Source organism: Rhinolophus sinicus, linkage group LG02, assembly GCF_036562045.2.
Source record: "Rhinolophus sinicus isolate RSC01 linkage group LG02, ASM3656204v1, whole genome shotgun sequence".
In the NCBI taxonomy this organism is placed as follows: Eukaryota; Metazoa; Chordata; class Mammalia; order Chiroptera; family Rhinolophidae; genus Rhinolophus; species Rhinolophus sinicus.
In genome coordinates this window covers 139,927,686-139,950,034 of record NC_133752.1, presented here as the reverse complement: position 1 = coordinate 139,950,034, position 22,349 = coordinate 139,927,686, and the positions used below count along the sequence as shown (strand labels likewise).

The window sequence follows — 22,349 nt, the reverse complement described above, 5'->3', positions numbered from 1 at the left end:
ATATGTATATATATGGTGCCAAAAAATGTATACACATTTTAAGAAAGGAAAACTATATTAAACTTGTAATGCTCAATATGTACCGATAACAAAAGATGAATACAAGTCACGTTTGACTTCTGCAATTACAAGAGGTGCTCAAAGTGGTTACTACCAGTGTCCAGACACTTCTGATTACAGCGAACTACTGCTTGAGCAACATTAACCAAAGCATCCGTTTGTATACATTTTTTTGGCACCCCCACAATACAAGGTCGGACAATTAAGATCATAAACTCAATCTAGAAAAAGTGCTACATACCTTATTGCTGAATATCACTATGGTCACCTTTGAAGTACTCCCCTTGGGAAGCTATGCACTGATGCCAGTGCCTAGTCCACCCTTCAAAGAAACTTTGGAACTCTTCTTGAACTTTTTAACTCTTCTCCGTCAGAGCTGTTGTCATATTACCCTTCATGTCCTGAATGGCATCAAAATGTCTTCCTTTTTCCTTTATTTTTGGGTAAAGAAAGAAGTCAGATCAGGTGAGTAGGGAGGGTGTTCCAATACAGTTATTTGTTTACTGTCTAAAAACTCCCTCACAGACAGTGCCGTGTGAGCTGGTGCATTGTCGTGATGCAAGAGCCATGAATTGTTGGTGAAAAGTTCAGGTCGTCTAACTTTTTCACACAGCCTTTTCATCACTTCCAAATAGTAAACGTTGTTAACTTTGTCCAGTTGGTACAAATTCATAATGAATAATCCCTCTGATATCATAAAAGATTAGCAACATTGGTCTCGAACTTAATTGTCAGACTATATATACGTATGTACTTCATAAGTTCGCCATTCTATCCATTTCAAAGTATACCATTGTATTGAGTGGCATTAATCACATTCACAATGTTTACCACTGTCATGACTCACTTATTATTAATGGACATTTGTATTCATTCATCGGTCAATGTAGCAGGCCCCATATTAAACTCTAGGGATTACGTGTTAAACAAAAATGGATATGCTCTGTACCTTAATGTGCCTTCATGGGCCACCGATGGGAGGTGTTTTATTCTTCCTTTCCCATCAGATAACGGCAGTCTTTATGTATACGGAGAGGAATGCAGGGTTGACAGGAACAGTGGCTATACCGCAAAAGTCCGCGAGCAGCGGGGTATGGGCGGTCTTCCAACGCCAATTCCAGAGTCAGAGTCATGCCAGATCTCTGCGCCCCCCGACGGGGCGGGGCTGATGATAGGGCGGGGCGGGACGGGATGGGAGGGGCTTGGGAGCTCTGGGGGCGGGGCCTGAGCTGGGGTTGGAGTGGGGAGGGACGGAAGAGCTGGGGGCAGAACCTGGGCGGAGCAGAAGACCCGCCAGCCGGGCGGGTGCAGGTGGCTCCCTCCGCTGGGACCCTGTCGTGCAGCGGACGCCGCCAGGGCCAAGGCTCTGAGGCGGCTTCTACTCCGGCCCGGCTCTTTGGTGGCGGTGGCCTGACGGGAAGCCTGAGTGGGATGCGGTTGACGCGGAAACGGCTCTGCTCGTTTCTCATCGCCCTTTACTGCCTCTTCTCCCTCTACGCCGCATACCACGTCTTTTTCGGGCGCCGCCGCCGGGCGTCGGCCGCGTCTCTGCGGAGCCTCCGGAAGGGGGCGGCCCCGGTGCGGGAGAGGCGCGGCCGAGGTAGGACACGGGTTGGCGGCCTCGGTCCCCGGCTGCGCGACCCGACTCGGATTTGCGGGGAAATAAGGGCCGGGCGGAGCCGAGCATTGCGGCCGGGATCTCGCTCTTGGTCCGGGAATCTCACTGTCGTGGCCGGTATTGCTCCCGGGCCCTGTGGTGCGCTTGCCCTCCGCCTGCTCCCTTTCACCTGCCCTGCGCTCGGGATTGCCGCAATCCTCGCCCGACTCCCACGCGCTCTCCCCACTTCCTACCCCCAAAGCTGACAGGCTCGCCCACCTTTAAAACTTGTCTTAAATATCCAAGACATTCTCACAAAATGCTGCAGATTCGCGGAAATGCCACTGGGTTTCACACATCTATTTCCATATTGAAACAAAGAGCCTCCTCTAAATGCAATGATTTCGGAAACCCAGGGCCCTTTACCTCCAAATCCTGGACCCTGTCCTGTATTTTGACCTATGCCAAGATCGGTCTCAGACTCATCTCTCCCTTTTTGCAGAATTTTAGCACAATAGTATCTAAACCTGTTGGACACCTTACGTTCTGAAGTCAAGTTTTTATGTGTAGGTTACGTATATATACAATCTATAAAGAAATGCAAAAGTTACACTTGTAACTTGATACATATTATCCAGTTATTTTAGAAGGTTTTTGTTTGGGAAAGAATTTTGTGTTAACATTTTATCTCAGATCTTTCAGAGTAAAGGACTAATAAAAATTAGATTCTGATATCCTTTTTTTCTTAATGTGTGTGTTTAACCAGTTCAAATTCAGTTGCTTTACCTCTTAGGTTGAAATTAGAGCTTCCTAACATCTAATTTAAATGACTTGGATTTATCTACAACGCCAGATCTACCTTACTGATAAACACTGTTACTCTCTTTAAAACACAGAGCAGTCTACTTTGGGAAGTGAAGAATGGAATCCTTGGGAAGGAGATGAAAAAAATGAGCAACAACACAGATTTAAAACTAGCTTTCAAATATTAAATAAATCCACAAAAGGGAAAGCAGACTTCCGAGTACAAATCTGGGGCAAAGCTGCCATTGGTAAGTTACTGTGTAGAGCTTAGACGGTAAAAAGCATGTCTAATGTACTTTATTTTTTTAACAATTCATTTTAATACATTTATAGTTTAATCATTTGTTAAGGTATCATGATACATTTTTTTTTTTTAGTTTTTTCAATATCCTTTCTGTTAAGCAACATCTATGTAAATACACATGCACACACATATTCTATCGTTGGTCTTCAGCTGAGCACAGCTTTATTTGTATATACAAAGTGTGTGCAGATCTCAATATAGTTAAATACCTATGTCAACTGAAGTTTCATGAATCTATGTTTGTTGGATACTTGATACACAAGTATAAGATGTGGCCACTGCCCTTGATGGCCAAACAAGTTTGGGAACCTTTGAAGTAAATAAACAAAATTCATTGTCAGTGTCCAATAAGGGGACATAGTATGTAGTTGATTAAACTTGATTGCCCACAAAGAAATTTTGCACGGAGTATCATGAAAGTCTAGCACACCAAGTTATATATTATGCTCAGTTAGAGAATGGAACCCTTGATTCTTAGAAGAGTCAGAAAGAATTTAGTGAATTAGAAGGGGCTTTATTTGGCCTTTAAACATGAGTTGGATTTATATATTCAGTGAGGGATATAGAACGTACCAGATGAGAGGAAAGTGAAAAGAGGATAAAGCCTGGCCCATGTTGTTTCATAAATTCATTCACACTTATATGCAAAAATGCATCCTTGAAGATTTCTACCGAACTCTAAATTTCATGAACCCAGCCAGGCCTCCAGTTGTCAAGTTCTAACAGTTTTTTTTTCTTTATGAAATCTCTAATATTAATTTCTTCTTTCAAATTACCATTTCCCCATTCTAGTTTTTAATTAAATACACATCTTAACAGGTTTTCATATTTCCAGACTTCTCTTTTTAATCCTATAAGCACAAAGTGGCCAGATGAGTTTTATCAAACTACTTTCATCAACCTGTTCCCCAAGCACAGTCAAATAATATCAGTTATAAACATTGCTATTTAAAAAGGGATAAAATGGAAGTAAAATCGAGTCACTGGTCCAAGCAATTTTGAAATCAGCCAGGCAAACTCCATTTTAAGGGCTGGGAATAATCTGTGGCTCGAAACTTTGGCCTTTCAGCTCTGCCCTTGGAGTCATCCTTCGTTTTTCATGAATGGTAGCATGTGTTTTCAGAGCAATGTTATCAGCCTGTTTCCTGCAGATGGGATAAGGAATCTAACAGCCTTCTTTCATTTCACCCTCTCTCAGTCCCTTATAGTGCAAGCTGGCAATGTTTCTGCTGGTATACATTCTCAAGAACCTTGTGGGTCTCCTGTGTATGTCACAAGGATTCACTGCATTAGAGAAGAGCTCTACCACCATTCTTTCCTAGACAATCCCATCTCTCTTTCTGGTTTCTGCTAAGATTACTGAAGGAGATTAATAAATTACACATCTAATACCTTCAGAGAGCTCTATGCAACTAAATATTATGATCTTTTTATTTTTCTGAGTCACTAGCCTAAGGATATCCAGTCACATCCTTGGCCTTCTCTCCAGAGCATTCTTTCCTGACAGTGAATCTCCTAAATTTTCATCTTTTTGCAATCTGAATAGGCCGAGAATTTCCCAAATCATCAAGTACTGGTTCTTTTTTACTTAACAGTTCTTCTCTCAATCTCTCTTTCCTCTCACGTTTTACTATAATCAGCAAGAAGAAACCACGCCACAGCTTCAGCACTTTGCTTGGAAATCTCTTCAGCTAAATATCCAAGTTTATTGTTTACAAGTTCTGCTTTCCATATAATTGTAGTACACGATTCAGCTAAGCTTTCTGCCGCTATACAGTAATGTGCCGCTTAGCAGCAGGGATACGTTGTACAAAATGTGCCATTAGGCAATTTTGTCCTTGTGGGAACATCGTAGAGTATACTTACACAAACCTAGATGGTATAGCCTACTACTGTAAATGTATGTGCTACACTATTATGTGACTAAGAGCACAGTAGGTGTCTTTACACCAGCATCACCACGAACACGTGAGTAACACATTGCACTGTGACTACTGCATGGTTAGGCATAGGGATTTTTCAGCTCCATTATAATCTTGTGGGACCACCATCACATGCAGTCCATTGTTGACTGAAACGTCATTATGTGGTATGTGACTATATAATAAGAATCTTCTTTTCTCCAGTTTCTAATAACATGTTACTCGTTTCCTGAGCCCTCATCAGCAATGCTTTTAACATGCATATTTCTACCAACAGTATGCTTATTCTCTGAGAATACTGTGCTCCCAGCGTTTTTGCAAATTCTCACTAGCTGAGTCCTTAGCGTCTAAATTTCTACCTACAATTGGTTCAAGACAATCTAATCTTGGCTTTTTAAAAATCATACTCCTCAAAATGCTTCCAGCCTCTTTCCACTACCTAATTCTAAAGCCACTTCCAGAATTTTAAATACTTGTTATATTAGTATCCCATTTCCAGGTACAAATAATTTATAACTACATAATCTGTAGTTTCTTATAGCTGATATAACCTATTCCTGAAAATTTAGTGGCTTAAAACAACACAAATTTGTTATATTAGATTTCTGAAGGCAGAAGCCTAAAATGTGTCCAGAGGGCTGTATTCCTTTTGGAGGCCTAGAGGAGAATCCGTTGCCTTGCCTTTTACAGCTTCTAGAGGCCACTGCATTCCTTGACTCATGGCCCCTTTACTACAGTAAAGGACTTACTGTTGTAATTTACCATGTTTCCCTGGAAATAAGACCGTATTATAGTAAAATAAGACCAGGTCTTACATTAATTTTTGCTCCAAAAGACGCATTAGAGCTGATTGTCTGGCTAGGTCTTATTTCCGGGAAACACGGTACATAGTACTATAACACACTTCAGGATAAAATAGGTAGTAAAGGTCCAGTGATAGAGTTTTCTCAAATTTAGAGTAAGAGATTATTAACCCATATTTTCCTACATGTTATACTGACAACCTCTGAGTTCTGTCTCATATAGTAGCGGCCATGCTGATGGTTTTGAGCTATTGCTGGGTAGCACTGCCTGCTAAGGGACCAAAGAGGAGAAATAAAATCTGGTTTCCTAGTCAAATGATATAAAAGAACAGAACTTAAACTCATCCCACACATCTGAGTAGATCAAACAGTAAATGTTTTTCTTTTTTTAATTACCAGGTTTGTATCTCTGGGAGCATATTTTTGGAGGCTTACTTGAGCCCACTGATGTGACCGCTCAGTGGAGAGAAGGAAATTCAATTGTAGGAAGAACACATTACAGGTATTAATCGTACAACATTAACCTTTGATGTGTTGCCATACAATGTTTTATGTAAATCCTAGAAGGAAAATCTATTCATAGAAAATATTTCCACTTCAACTTGTTGTGAAGAATAGAGAAATAAATCTCATGAATATATATTCATAGTTAAAGCTTACCTTGAACATTTTCTTATGAAATTGGAATAAAAAATACTCCCTCTTTTTGAATCATATGTCTTTCATTTTTATCAAAGCATTTCTGATTATATAGAAAAACTCATGTTCCAGATTTTGTAGCATTTAATTGTTGATGAGCATTTAACATTTCCTAAGGTTACATAGGAATAATATGTAAACTTTAAAATATTTTCATTTTTCTCTTTCATATAATAGTTATGTTCACATATTTTTTATAATAGGTAATATCAAAGCTATTGCTATGACTTTTGAAATTTTTTTATCAAAACATTAAATTATGATAAAACAGTGTTTTATCATAATTTAATGATATAGGTTACCATTTTACTATAATACTCAGAAATCTTTTTTTTAGACTTAAAACTAATGTATCGTTAGGACTTTTTGAGCTTGTATTTTTATAAAACTTTTATCTATGACTGCATATTTTCTAAATATTTCTAATAGAATTAAGATTTTATTTATAAAAATTGTGATAATTTTATCATAGGAAATTGTGATAATTTTATTTATAAATTTACATATCAGTTGAAATCAGAGTTCACACATCTCAGAGCACTGCCAGTTTGCTGTAATGTGACCAAATCTATATTGTGTTGTTTTTATCATATGAAAGAATGCTCTTTTCTGTTAGATTTTGCTTTTTATTGAAATAACACAAATAATTAAAAATGCTCATTTCATACAACTATATTATTAGGGGGAAAAATGTGAACCAAATATTCTGGTTTCTATTAGAATTCCATTTCTGTCTTACAGAAATCAAGAGGAAAAGTTATACCTAGTTAATCTCAATTCTATTTGAATTTTCACTGCTATTATTTACTTTACACACACTTGGAAAGCAATTTCATTGCATGATTCTTTTCAAAGTAATCATTTACTTGAAAAGTAAACATGTTTTTCAAATCATCACTGGTAATGATGATTTTCACTTTCATCTCTAGGTTTCTATCCATCTAATCCCATTCAAGTGCTTATACATAGTCCTAAACTTACAACAGTTAGATTAGGGTGTTTGAAAGTAAGTGTGTATTATGCATACAAATCTAATATTTTGGTGTTTAAAAAGTAGATGTGTAATGGGTATTAGTCTAATAGTTCTACTGATAATATATAGAATTTTCAGAAAAATTCTTAAAAATTCATAGAGAAGTTAGTATATACTGTTACTATAATGATAGCAAAGAATTTGAGCAAGCAGCATTAATTCCCAAAAGAAAATCTTCCCCTCTGAATTTTTTACTGCAGATTTTATATTACGATCAAATAGCAATGCTGTTTTAGGATTTAAGAGAATCGTGTATTCAAAGTTCACTATTATGGAAGATTTTTTTAAAACAACTTAAAATTTTAGGCTCATGAAAAGTAGTATACCTAATTTATTTATCCAAAATTAGTACTTTTATGGAATTGTAAGTTTTGAGTTGAATTGAGCTACGTGGGTCACTAAATACTTAAATGTTTTAACACATTCATCCTTGTTTGACCAAAAGTGAATCAGAAGTAATGGGTCACCTTGAAGAAATGGAAAGTGTTTCTAAGTACTATCAGGATACTTGTTATAAATCAGTATAAATACATTTTGTTTAAATAAACCTTTTAGTTTAAAAGAGCTTAAAGGGTTGATCCAGCTCATGAACGAGTTCTTATCAACTCATAGTTCCAACAAATGTAATCCAGAATACAAAGTAAATAACTCAGAATGGAGCTGGAACCATCAGTCAGTCCACATGCTTATATTGATATGACCAGCACATTCTTTTCATATAGGCAGGCTACAGTTGATACCTAGTTTTTTGAGAATTATTTGATTAAACATGGAATCAAAATGTGGGCTTTAACTATATGTAGCACTTCCAAACTCCACGTGTTTCCTGAAGGGAATAAGTGACTCATTGTTCACTACTGAATCAGAAGCATGCATCGTCTGTGCTCAGGGTATGAATACTCGTACATGAACACGTGGGGCACACAACTTCTGAGTCAGTGTGATGAAGCCCTATCACCTCTCTGGAGTACAGCAGTGCAATTGAGTTGTTAAGAGCACAGACTCTGCAGCCAAACTATCTCAGTTCAAATTCCAGCTTTACCTCATACTAGCTGTCTGAGCTTGGGCAAGTAAGTTTCTTATCTTCTCTGTGCCTGAATTTCCTTAAGTTTAAAATAAGGAAAATATAGTTTCTATTTCACAGAATTGTTTTGAAGATTAAATGCGTTAATAGATGTATAGTGCTTAGAATAGTCTCTGTTACACAGTAATAACAATAGAAGTCTTACTGTTGTTATTAGTTTTAATATTTTTACTATTACTTAGTAAGGTGGTGGGGTGGGTCCAGCCAGGAAGAAATCTGAGAAATATTTTTGGGCAAAATTATCAGAATTTAGGAGTTATTGGATGTGAAGCTGAAAGCAAAAATGAATCTGACAACTCCCTGGTTTCTAGCTTGCTTGACAGGTTAGCTGGTGTGCAGTCGAGACAGAAAGTACAGGAAGAGGAGCAAGTTTATCCACCCCTCTGGCCCACTACACAACACTACCTGACCTTCTCTTTCTCAGCAGATGACCCTGCCTCTTATTTCTTCAAAAAAATTGAATATATCCGTAATTATCTCCCTTAACTAGTTCCTCTAACATTTTCCTACAGGATCTCTCTGATCCCTCCCCTGACCTTATCTCTTTCCTTAGCTCGCAGGGAGGTGATGTCCATGGTTCAAGGTTAGCTCCCTAAACGCGTGCATGCCTTCTGCCTCTTCCAAGACCTTGCTCCATCAGTTACTTCCTTGGTCTCCTTTATCATCAGCTTTCGCTTGTTACTGCTTTCTCACCTTCTCATGTGAACTTTCAAGAGTTGTCTACACTCACTGTCACCACTTTCTTAATTTACTTCTTAACCCACTGCAGTTTGAACAACACACCTCCCCACACACACACACGAACTATCTGAATCTTGCAGGATTTTTTAACCCCTAATTTACTTAGATCTGTGTTTCCCAGTCTGTGTACTGAAGCCTCCTGGGGCACCACATACTATTTTCAATATTTGTGGGAAACACAGTTATACTTCACATCTGTCAGACACTGTACAAACTGCTAGTTCATAGTTTCAACATTAGATCTCCCTACATTCATTTCAGTGATGTCATACGTTTGTGAAGCTGGGTTTTCCATGGTTGCTGTGAAAAAATACAGGTGGAAGAGGCAATGGCAGTTGCAGTGTTAGAGAATCATGGTATTACTAGATGCTCTTATTATAAACTATCCTGATAAAAACCATTTTTAGGCATATTCATGTCTTATTAAAAATCAAAATGAAATATTATTAGATAATTATCAGTGTTATCCATAGTAAAATGTTTAATGTCTTTTAAAAAACAACAAAAGGTTGTACGGTACTCTTTAAAATAGTTTGGGCATATGTAATGTCAAATAACTAAGTTTGAGTCCCATCTCTGCCATTGCCTATCTCATGTCAACTAGCTTTATGCAAGTCATGTAACCTCTCTCAAGGTTTTCATTTCTTCCTTCATAAAGTTGACCTCGGGTGGGGAAGGACAACTGGAATGGTTCTCGTGCTCTAGGGATTGTAGTTGCCTGTCATTCTAAAGGAGAGTATTCGTATACTACCAATAATAAGTACTTTAAATCTGTCATAACTGTCATCATTTCTAAAGCGTTTTCTAACCCCTCTGCTCCTGCAGGTTCTCTTAAATTACTAAACAATCACTGAATCATTGGCCACCTCCAATGCCAGGTTCTGTCCAAGGCAAGGTCGAAACGCAGTTCTGATCCCTGTAGGTTATTATCATTGTAGAATAATGTTATAAAATCCGTGCGGTACATATATCCAGAAACAAAATATATATTTAGGTTTTGTGTTTTAACCTATTATCTGTGTTATTTGTTAACCAAGTAAGTTATCATGGGAACAACTTAAACCCTATAGTTAGACAGAGCTGGTTCAAATCTCAACATTGCCATCACAGGTTGTACAATTTAAGCCTGATTTCTCAAATGCAAAACAGGGGATTAATGTACTCTGCAGAGTTGTTGTGGAGGTTAAATGATAACCTATGCAAAATTCCTATGTATCATGTATGTAAAAGGCACTTAATAATTGTTAGTGTTTATCCCCAACTATAACAAACAATAAAAGTGATATTTCAGCATATTAAAAGATTCTAGCAGGTTATAAAGAAATGGCTTAGCAGGTTATAAAGAATCCAGGACTGTTGTGACTAATATTAAGATATAGTAAATGATGTTTTTTATATTTAATGCACATTAGTTAAAAATATTTCAGTGGTATTGGTTGTTCTGAGCAGCACATCATATAAAAATATGAATTATGAAACATTCCTGTTCCTTTTATGATAGTTTTTTAATACCATAAAGAACAGAGTAATAGAACAGATTCTCATTTACCCACCACCCAGAACTAACAAATTCCAGCTCTCTTTCATACTTGCTTCAGATATGTAACTTTTCTCTTAAAATAATTAAATATTTCCAATAAAAGTGAAGCTCTCTTTGTACTGCTTTCCCAGGCCCTTTCCTCAGAAGCAGCCACTGTCATGAATTTGGTGTGTATCCCATCATTCGCATTTTTATGTTTATGTTTATGTTAGATATATAAACATAAATTACATTTTTCTGTATTTGCTTTCAAATTTACACATAATTGTCATCTTTATGAGTGTTCTACCTTTTGCTTTTTTCCTTAACACTATACTTTTGAGACTTAACCTTCATGGGATGTTTATAATGCCATTCTCCATTTCTCAGTTCATCAACACGTTCTCATCCATTGATTCAGACGCTTCAGTCAGATGGAGAGTAGAATAGCAGCTCACACCATGAAGAGTGGAAACTCCTGGCTTAAACACCTGTCCAGTATGAACTACACAGGTTCACACTATTCATCTGTATTTCTTTGTTTAACAGCTCAAAAGTCTAGTCAGCACTTATTCTAAATGTGGTTTAAAAACAAAAAGCTACCACATTTCTGATTATCATATGCAAATTGATCTCTCTGCAACCAAAGCTTCCCATTAATCTACAGCGATCGTCCAGACTTGTTCAAAAGAACTTGTATTATAGAGATTATGTTTCTAGAAAAAATATGGATTAAATCTTGTAGATTTTATATAAAAATGATTAAAATCTTTTGGTGCCAAATACTTTTGTTCTTTTTTTTTATAATCTCTTGTTTTGTTGTTTTGTTTTCAACAGCTTCATCACTGGTCCAGCGGTAGTCCCAGGGTACTTCTCCGTTGATGTGAATAATGTGGTACTTGTATTGAACGGAAGAGAAAAAGGAAAGGTCTTTTATGCCACCCAGTGGTTACTTTATGCACAAAATTTAGTACAAACTCAAAAACTCCAGCATCTTGCTGTTGTTTTGCTTGGAAATGAACATTGTGATAATGAATGGATAAACCAGTTTCTCAAAAGAAATGGAGGCTTTGTGGAGCTGCTTTTCATAATATATGACAGCCCCTGGATTAATGACATGGATATTTTTCAATGGCCTTTAGGAGTAGCAACGTAAGTACAAAATATGATACATGTTTCTAGACTCTAAGACCTGAATTTCAGAATCAGGAAGATTGTTTTTTAAATTTTCAATACATGTAATTCTTTTGACATCGTTGAGACCAGGTACACTCTTTCCATGGGCAAAAATATGGTATGGGCTCATGCTGCAGTAACAGCAATGATGTTTTAGAGTATTTAAGCCTTTTATGAGGACAGATGTGTTATTTTTTTGTGTTTTAAAACTCCGAGGCATAGGGTAAAGTTTTAAGTTTATCAGGAGTACCTTAAAGAGATGTTTAACAAAGGATAGCAGATAGATCTTCTTAAAACGATTATGATAGAGTCTCTATAACTAAGAGTTTTAAAAAAAAAAATCTTCCTTTAAAGGCAATATTAAATCAGGAACACATTGTGTCCTTGGGCTTGGGAGCATTATAACATGCTCAGATCTGCCACTAAGACTGGTTGGATTTGCACAAATTTCTATTAAAAAGATGAATTAATTAATAACTAACGTTTTTCAGTTTGTCATATACATAAAGTCTTTCTATAAAATGGAAAACTTAGTTTTTTATCTTTCTGTTAATAGGGTTTTTAATTAAGAGTAAGTTGACTTTAAGATGAGTTGCTACTAGTACATAAGCTTCCCAGTGACAGGGATTTTGGTCTCTACTTTGTTCACTACTTTACCTTTATCTGCAGAGCCTAAAACAGTGCCTGCACAGAGTAGGCACTCAGTAAATAATTGTTGAATGGACAAATTGTGAAAAAGCTCACTAACATGATGTCTGAAGCAGATGTTCATTATTTTATAACTGATAACGAGGTATGACCTTAGAATGCTGCCCAGTTGGCTACACAAATGTCACCAGAGAAGCACATTGATAAAACATACTCCCTGGTCTAACACTACAGTCTTCTGATTCAGTAGGTTTGGGGTCAGCCAGGCAAAATGGTTGATATTAGGTATAGCCAGGTTTAAGACCTCTGAAAAGTCTATCCCTAGAGTACAGTTTGTATTTGTAAAATGTGTCACACCAAAAAAATTACTTTTCACAGTAATACGACATAATTTATGAATACAGTACAAATGTCTGTGTAATTCTGGTATTGTTGGACTAGGCCAATATCCCTGTTATAGATCAGTGGTTCTCAACCAGGGGCAGCTTTTCCCCCAGGAGACATTTGGCAATGTCGAGATATTTTGAATTGTTCTAAGTGGAGGGAGGAGATGTGATACCGAATCCGGTAGACAGAGGCCAGGGAGGCTGCTCAGTGGCCTGAAATGTAGAGGACAGCCTCTGTGGCAAAGAATTTTCTGGCCTAAAGTGGCAGTGATGCCGAGGTGGAGAAAACCTATTACAGAGTAACTGTTATATAAAGGTTTGCTCTTATGTGAAGGTTGTATTTCAGGCACACAATTTGATTTCTGTTATTTCCAAATGCCCATAAGAATGGTCCAGTTGCAACCAGCCTCTCCTGTGTAGCACACAGGTTTTGTGTGTTTTTTTAATCTACTGGAAAAGCCTTTGGAATTGGAGTTCTTTGCTGTAGCAATATGTGTTCTGTAACCTTTCCATCACCTGGCTAAAACATTGATTAAATCATGATCATTATGAATGTAGATTATTTATACTTTGAAGGTCTTGAATTCAACCTGCCTTACAACTAGGTGTCTAATAAAAGTTGAAGAATACAAAAAACAAAGCACTTTAGGCACATAATCTCTATAGCAATTTTGTAAAAGACATCAACGTCAGAATTTTTTTTTTTTTAAGTCAGTAGATTCAGGGACTCTTCCAAAGTAAGCATGGAAAATTACAGTTTGGGGTTGAGAAAGTCATATTTTAAATCTCTTCTTTCTATATCATCATGCTATCTAAGATGTTGGATTATGGAAATTTTGCCAATCCTATTGTCATGTATTGTTAACTCATATGTACTTGTTTTTATAGATACAGGAATTTTCCTGTGGTGGAGGCGAGTTGGTCAATGCTGTATAATGAAAGGCCCTACTTATGTAATTTCTTAGGAACTGTTTATGAAAATTCATCCAGACAAGCACTAATGAACATTTTGAAACAAGATGGGATTGATAAGCTTTGTTGGGTTTCAGTAAGAGAACAGTAAGTTCTGTGTTTACTTGATTCATCCATTTCATTCTCCAATCTGAAAGTTGCTTTGTGTGGCAGCACAGGTTTCCAAAGAGACACTGTTAACTCCTTTGATACCAGCCTTTTCCCAGAAAGTAAGTTGGTAATTAAAGCTGTGAACAGCTTGGGTTGTATACATTTAGAACAGGGAGAATCTCTTCTAGCTATAGTCCATCTTGAAGAAGAACACATGTAACTGTCATATGCAAATGTCAATTATTTAGGTTTCTCTAATAATATTTGTTAGTCAGACTTGACCTACAGGAGATTCTGAATACGAGTATGTCATCTTGGGTTCATCCCTGAAGTGACCAGTTCAGTATTCCAAGATTGGCGTGGAGTACTCTTCATACCTTCAGGAACCTGGCATTACCTTGAGGACAGGAGCCACGTATTATTCTTCTTTGAATACCTACATCTAACATAGGATGTTGTATAAAGTAGGCAAGGCCAAAAGGGTAGTGGATGGATGGATGGATGCGTGAGTAGGTGGGCGGGTGGATGGATGGGTAGATGGGTGGATGGATGGATTTAATAGGGTTGATTTTTCCATTGTCTTACATGGTAATCATGAAACGGGTATTCATGGCGTGAAAGAAGAAATTGTGGAATCATTCGTTTTGTTGTTAAACAAATGGAGTTTCATGTGTATGAAGCAGAGTCAGAGAACTAAAAATGCCTAAAAAACTGTCCTTTTAGATCTAGAAATGTATTAATTATAAATCTAGAAAGCATAACTCCTGACTCTATCTGTGTAACCACATATATCTATTCAATCAACAAATATTTATCAAGTAACTGCTATATGCCAAAAACTATTTTTGCCATGAGCAGTGAACAGTAGTCATAAGTCCAGGCCTTCTTAGAACTTAAATGCTTGTTGGAGGAGACAAACCAGTGAAATACATTGTGTGTCAGAAGGTGATAAATGCATGTGAAACAACGGAGCAGAGGAGCGATGTAGAGAGCACTGAGGACCAGGAATGGGACATTTGCTGTTCTAGAATGGCCAAGAAAAGCACTGGTGAGGGGACATTTAAGCACGGTCCTCAAGAAGGTGCAGCCATGAGCCTTGTGTCTACATGGGAGAAGAGTGGTCCAGGCTGAGGGAAGAGCGAATGTAAAGAGCCTATGGCAGAAGCGAGCTTACCATGGTTGAGGAATGACAAGGGACAGTGTGCCTGGAATAGAATGGGTAGGACAGTGTAAAATGACAAAGTTTAGTGTGGGAATAGAATTATTCTTGTAATTCCTGTCAAACCATTGGGCCAGGAGGTCGAGTAAGTGTCCTCCTTGCTTCTCATTGCTGCTTCCAGACCGTTCTCCCTTTTCCCTCCCTACAACTTCCAGTTTTGAATCTTATGCCAGGAGAGAAAACCATCCATCCATTACTCTTCCTCTTTGAAGTTATATTCTGACCCTTGGATTCATCTCCTTAATTCTTTGAAGAGTTTAGTTCCGAGCATAATCTCATTCTCTCTGACATTGCTCCAGTCTCATTTTTGGTGATTCCCAAATCGACATAGATGGTCCTTTCGTTACCTTGATCTTGCAGTTCCTTTACCTCCTCTCCTCCAGTGATCTGGCCTCCAAGTGACCTTAGCTATTCACTGTCATGGTACTTTCCGAGACCTTATCAGTACGATACTGCTGCTCCTCCCTGATCTCAAACTCCAGCACTCTCTCTGTAACCGCATGTCCTGTCGTTCCAGCTCATCTCCTGTAATAATCTGCAATTTATCTGGGACTTACAATTCATTGTTCCTACCACCTGTTCATTGTCCTTTGCTCCCATCATATCTTTACCCCACTTAAACTTCACAGTCAATCACGATTAGCGCCCTAGTTCCCTAATCTAGCAAACCCTAACTCCAGATAAATCCAGCTCTCTTCGCTGCACCATATCTCTACCCATGCAGCCAAACCCACTTGGAGAAAGGAGCCGATCAGTCTCACTTTAAATACATGACCCACAAGTGCCCAACATTTTCCTTGTCCATGTATGTTTCCACTCCTCTAGAAGACTGTTTTATGCCTTCTTCTCTCTTCCGAACCACTCTTACCTTATGACCCGATTGCTCGTTTCACTGAGAACATTGGCACAGTCAGGAGAAAATATCTAGCTTCCTAACTGTACCTTTGCCCCTGTATAGTCTGTTCTTACCAGAAGAGCCAGATTGATTCTGGTAAAGTATAGATCAGTTCAGTCACCCCTCTGATCCAAACCCCGCGTGACCGATGCCCTGACCTCGTCTTGTACACCTCTCCCCCACTCACTCTGCTTCTGCCACCCTGGCTTCCTGCTGTTCCTTGAACGTGCTAGGCATGAGCTATCTCGTGGCCTTTATGCTTTCTCTGCACTCTGTTCTCCCCTCAGGTATCTGCATGGTTTGCTCCCTCACCTCCAGCTCTGTGCTCAGATGCACCTGCAATGAGACATTCCCTGATCACCTATTGAAAATTGCAACACTACCCCCTTCAAAACTCCCTCCTCACTTGTCTGCTTTATTTTTCCACACAGCACTTGGCACCTTCTAAATAATTGTACTGACTTGACTTGGTTATTGCCTGTCTCCACCACTGGAACTAGAATATAAGCTCCAGAAGGGTAGGAATGTGGAGGGTGGGGTAGAGAGAGAAGACTTGGCACTCAGAAAATATTAGCTGAATTAGTACTCGTTCAGAAATGTAATGGTGACCGCTGAAATTGAAAAATGTGTAGCTGTCAACTTTTCAAATTCTTAAATAGTTTCAAGAATTCTTTTGGGCAAAATTTTATTTATCTTGTCTGCCTGTCATCTCTATAACAGGTTTACTATTGCCTGTAACTGCCATTAAAAAATAAAATATTTTCTTTCACAAAAGATACGCTTAGTATAGTGAAAACAACAGTTGTGTTTCTCATTTTCTAGGTGGCAGCCTCAGGAAACGAATGAAAGCCTTAAGAATTATCAAGAAGCTTTACTTCAGAGTGACCTCACGTTGTGCCCAGTAGGAGTAAACACAGAATGTTACAGAATATATGAGGCTTGCTCCTATGGCTCCATTCCCGTGGTAGAAGATACAATGACAGCTGGCAGCTGTGGAAATACATCTGTTTCCCATAATGCTCCTCTGCAGTTACTCAAGTCCATGGATGCTCCCTTTATCTTTATTAAGAACTGGAAAGAACTTCCTGCTGTTCTAGAAAAAGAAAAAACTATAATTTTACAGGAAAAGATTCAAAGAAGAAAAATGTTACTTCACTGGTATCAACGCTTCAAAACAGAGCTAAAAATGAGATTTACTAACATTTTAGAAAGTTCATTTTTAATGAACAATAAAGGTTAACTATTGTCTTTTTGAGCTAAGATCTGATTTTTTTAAATCATTTATTTTTTTTTTTAGTTTCATGTGTACAAAACAATGTAATAGACATTTCACCCCTCACAAAGTGGTAACCCCCATCCCCAATCTATTGCCCCTCTGACATCATATATATCTATTACAATTCCATTGTCTCTATTTCCTATGCTGTACTCCATACCCTGTGACTAAATATATATATTAAATTATAGTTGACATACAATATTATTCAGCTTCAGCTTCAGGTGTACACTGCAGTGGTCAGGCATCTACACTGTCCATGAAGTGGTCTCCCTAATAAGATGTGCCCATCTGTCACTGCTAACACTGGGAGGTATGTGTGTTTGTGTATTTATAAATGTTCTTTATGATACCCTTGTAGGCCTTAGATTACGTCTGTCATATTAACCCAGTGCTCCCTTGCTGGGCCATTCCTGTAAATGCAGTTGAAGTGTTACTCAACTCACAAAGGTGAATGATTCAACATTTATCAGCTCTTCTCACCATTAAACCCACTCTAGGGAAGCAGCACCGTGTAGTGGAAAGACTGGGCTCTGGAGTCAGACAAAACCTGAGCTGAAACCTCGCCTCCGCGCCTACTGTCTGGGGACCTTGAGGAAGCCACCTCCTCGCTCTGAGTCTTGGGTCCTGTCAATGTGAAATGAAGATAATGGTACCTCATGGGGTAAGTTATAAATGTGAAATGAGATAATGTACAAAGTACCCAATATATGTAGTAAACTCTATATAGCAATTTCTAATTCATTTTTCATTGCTTACTAGTTAGTAGGGCTAAATTTAAATATTTTAACACATGCTCAGTTACAACATTTTGGGAGTAATCATGTGCCGTGTTGGGAATGTATGTGGATGAATCTTGTAGCGTTAGACTTTTAGATGACTCAAGTTTTGTTGGATCATGTTGAGGTGGGTGCCTGGATGCAGAATTTGGTCATAATTCATACAAAAATGGACTGGGGGCAGTCAGAGCCACAAAATTAGTGTCTAAACTCAACAGAAGTAGTTGTTGAAGGACGGAGTAAGACTGGCCAACTCAGAGGAGCGCTTCATGCAGAGGCTGCCGGATGCTCTTGAGAGCAGTGGCTTTGATTAAGTGATCTTCATCTTCAGGTCCTTGGGCTCCTGAGAGGATGAACTTGGGCTCAATCTGTTGCTTTGTATGGCTTTTTATTTTCTCAGGAATCCTATGGCTTAGCTCCTGTGAAACCAGGGGATTAGCATCATTAACAATGCTTTTTTGTCTCCAGGAGCTTTTTGTCTCCTCATTATATGAATGGCCGTAGATACTGAACAGGTACAAGTTCCCCCACACTTTCTTGGACCTGGACCTCGCACAGGGGTCTCCACATCATCAGAAAGTCTAGCAGCCTGAGTAGAAAGGATCGTACCATTGCATCATATTGAAGAATCATGGTTCCTGCCACAACCCTATTCAAGTCTAAGGAAACTGTGCCTGATAAAAGCACCAGACATAGGGGGCCTTTTATACCATGTGTCTCTCCAGGGACACTTTATTCAAGAACACCTTGTTAATAGACTTCCTGATGACCCTGAACATTGGTCCAAAAAATAACAATAGCAGGCCAACAGCTAGTCCAAAGCCTCTGTGAACTACGAAATACTGAGAACCAGGGAGTCAAGTGCAGGAGCAGAACTGACAGGATGCAGTGGCGTGGGAGCTATAAGTTAGAGTTGGGCTGTGAGGGAAGCAAAGACTCTACGAATAGCTCAAGAAGAGAAATCTGCCCGAGAGCTGTTGTGATGCTTCTGAATGGGTTTCTATAACTCCCATGATTGCTTTTTTATTTCCCCATTGTGTAGCTTCAGAATTATCTCCTTTCTTCAGCCTTCATCTCTCTTGGCCCCTGGTTACTTGAGCTGACTTCCAAACCAAAAGAGCCAACCCAAAACAATAACCACAGGCTTCATCTTGCAGAGTCCCCGTTTTGTCTTTCCCTTGAGCAGCGGTGCTGCCAGGTCCAAGGTTATAGCACGATTCTCCTCTGACTAGGTTAAAGAAGCCTCTGCACTACATTTTACCAACAAGGCTGGATCATCTTCCAAAGAATGCTTTCTGCATTGACGTATCTGTTGCCAGCAAAGCCTTTGTAATGTCAAGACCGTGGGGCAAGACGCAAGTAAATCATATCAAAAGAAATTTTCTAATGTCCTCCAATATCCTTTCTTACCATATGAAGGCTATGGGTAACTTACTAAGAGGCCAACTCTAAGCTATCAGTTGCCTCTAGAACTAGTTGGAAATCTGCCTTCAGAGTTCTGGTGGTCTGCTTAAAGAGTTGGAATCCATAAAGTTTGAAGCTCCATAAACTATCAAACTCACAATTCAAAGCTTCACTGAAGCAGAAACACGGTTTGAGGCCAGTGCTGGGTAGGACTGCACCATTACAGGTTCCTTTCCTGTCAGCACCGGAGAATTTTCCACCTCAGTAAGTAGCCAGGCAGGAGAATGCAATCATATATTAAATATTTTGTAACATACACTATGTACCAGGAAATTACCTAAATGTTCAGAGTTTTTAAAACTAGCGCTGTCCACAAGGGCTCATAGCCTGATGGGAGAGACAACTACGTAGATAATTACAGCATATTTGTGCTAAGAATTCCAGTAGCTGTATTTACTAAGAGCTATAGGAATTCAGAAAAAAACCTGTTCGTCCAGGAGTAAAACTTCCAGATTTGTCTTGAGTTGAATTTAAAGGATAAATAGATTTGGTGGCATCTTTCAGTATCGGCAAAGGGACATTGGGGCAGCATTTTTTTCCCTCTGGAAATCAGCTGGGCCTGAGCCCTTCCAAGTGTACCAGTTCAGGAGGAAACTAAGGCACCTGGGATGGTTACAGGCATCCCAGTACAGGGATACTCAGGTGAACTCCCTCTAGCTGCACAGTCACTGACCTGCAGGCAAAGGCTTTCTGTCATCTCCACCCATCAGGATGGATTCACAGAGGGGATCACTGAAAACCAGTCCTCTGCGGTGGTAGTTCTTGAGTATTCTCGGAAAGAATCAGAATCCCACTTGGTTTAAGTTGTCTGGTATATGACTATGTGTCACTGGTCCTAAAATGACTCTTACAGCTCCATTTAGATACCTTTCGTGTAACATGAAACTAAACTATGTTAAACTGTATTAAACATATAACTAAAACTGTATTCATTACCTTCCTCTTCCAACACACACACACACACACACACACACACACACACACACACACACACGCAACCTATTTCCACTCAAATCTCCTTAATCTCAGTAAATGGTGCACTAACCATGCTATTTCTCAAACTGGAATCTGTAAATTCCTATTTATTCCTCCCTATCCCTCCAATTAATCACCAAGTTCTGTACTTTTACTGCCTTTCAAATTCATATTTGGTTTAGGCAAATTTTCTAAATAAAATAATATTTTTCAGGTAGCAAATTTCTACTGCAGAAATAATATAATGTTACTGAGATTAATTCCAATTTTAGGAAAATAGGGATGAAGTATAGTGTAGAAATCCTTACCTCTGAGATATTATTTGATAATTAAAATAATGTGGGATTGAATTGGCAAACAGAACTTCTGAATATAAAATTTAATATGGTATCAACCATTTCTAGTATAGTCCTTATCACAAGAAAAAAAATTCTTTGTAACTATATGTGGAGACGGATGTTAAGTACACTTATTATAGTGATCATTTCCCAGTACATCCAAATATCAAATCATTATGCTGTACACCTAAAACTAATGTACTGTTATGTCAATTATTCCGCAATAAAAATAATAATTTCTACTGTAAGTCCTCCATAAATTTGGAACTACTTAAATGTCTAATGAAAATTAGTTTTCACAAATATCACCAATTATTGATACTTAGTCATTAATTATATTTGTTACCAAAAAAAAAAAGTAAATTAAAACATATTAAGGGCTATTCCTACTTTGTTGAAGTAAGCCAATTAGACAAAACTGTATCTATGTTTTATACACTCCAGTGGCATTATTTTCTATAGCAGAAATACAGATATTTTTAGAAGTTACCAGTCGAAAGGAAACAGTTATTTCTTTGTGACTTGGAATCTCAGCCCCCAAGAGTCCTACATTTATGCTAGAAGTGAAGCTGCTGCCACAGCAGCCACCACAGGGGAAATTATGGTCTGGGCTGTTCAGTTGCCAGGATGTGTTTTTGTTGAAATTATTTTATTGCAGTGATTCTTAAGTGTCCTCTTTTTTACTGTTAAAATAACTTTTTCAAAAAGGAGTGAATTGTGCAAGTGAATATAGTACATGTTTTATAGTCTGATGTGTGACTGTGGCAAAACTAAAACACTCGTTTAACAAATATCAGTTGAACACCTACTGTGTTGCTCAGCAGTGGACCCACAGAGTCTGTGAATTAATTTCACTGTCAGCCTTTGAGTTTTAGTCTGTAATGCTTGGTGGGGAAAAATCACAAATTAAGCGCTTGGAAATATTCTCAGATGCTGCTGCCTTTGTCCTTTATTCTCTACACTACATGTCTGTCTCTTTCATTATGATAACAGTGAGTATAGGTTTTTTCAACCCCAACGCAACTGATAGATTCTCAGACTGTTTACTGAGAGAAGTTAGTCAAGCAAGCTACCGTTGGTCAATCGGTCACAATATCCAGATGGCTAAAACAACGTGGTATTTAAACTTATCTTGGATTCAACCATGATTTCTATAGTCTGTCTTGCCTAAAATAGACTTTAATTGCTTTAAATATATTGCCTTATTTACCTTTCTGAAATGAAAATGGAAAACAATTATTGCAGCTTACGTTACACCTACAGTTAAGACTTGTTTTTGAAAACCACATAACATAAAAGGAATCCCCCAGCCAGGCTGGAGGGAGCCTCCTCAAACCACTCACAGCGTCCCTCCCGAACCCCTTTCCGGGAAGGTTCAGTTTGGGCCTCTAGTTCTAAAGTGTCCCTTGTTTGTTTTGTCTCTTTTTGATTTGCTCTTCTTTTGCCATCTATTGTTTGAGACAGTTGATTTGTTTAAAGCTTTTTAAAACTTACTAAAAACATAACAGGAAATATGATAATACATCAACTCAGAAGCAGGTTTCTAACTGATTTTGATACTTTAT

The 22,349-nt window shown here is 38.3% G+C and overlaps 1 protein-coding gene across 2 annotated transcripts; it reads left to right on the top strand.

The window, feature by feature from the left end:
• The first annotated feature begins 1,339 nt into the window (after positions 1-1,339).
• RXYLT1 (ribitol xylosyltransferase 1) lies at positions 1,340-17,207 on the top strand. Of its 2 annotated transcripts, XM_019732464.2 has the most exons (6): positions 1,341-1,660; positions 2,554-2,709; positions 5,890-5,992; positions 11,404-11,718; positions 13,665-13,835; positions 16,775-17,207. In XM_019732464.2, the coding sequence occupies exons 1-6, from the start codon at positions 1,492-1,494 to the stop codon at positions 17,190-17,192; spliced, it is 1,332 nt and encodes a 443-aa protein (XP_019588023.2). In that variant the 5' UTR covers positions 1,341-1,491; the 3' UTR covers positions 17,193-17,207. The 2 variants fall into 2 exon arrangements, with proteins under 2 accessions (XP_019588024.2, XP_019588023.2); XM_019732465.2 differs by lacking the exon at positions 13,665-13,835 and having other exon boundaries at positions 1,340-1,660.
• Positions 17,208-22,349: the final 5,142 nt, after the last annotated feature.

Bases quoted from the DNA above. Each gene is read 5' to 3' on its own strand.
- RXYLT1 (XM_019732464.2), top strand. From the start codon at position 1,492: ATGCGGTTGACGCGGAAACGGCTCTGCTCGTTTCTCATCGCCCTTTAC. The intron at 2,710-5,889 runs GTAAGTTACTGT...TTTAATTACCAG, and splicing joins CTGGGGCAAAGCTGCCATTG to GTTTGTATCTCTGGGAGCAT. The intron at 13,836-16,774 runs GTAAGTTCTGTG...CTCATTTTCTAG, and splicing joins TGGGTTTCAGTAAGAGAACA to GTGGCAGCCTCAGGAAACGA.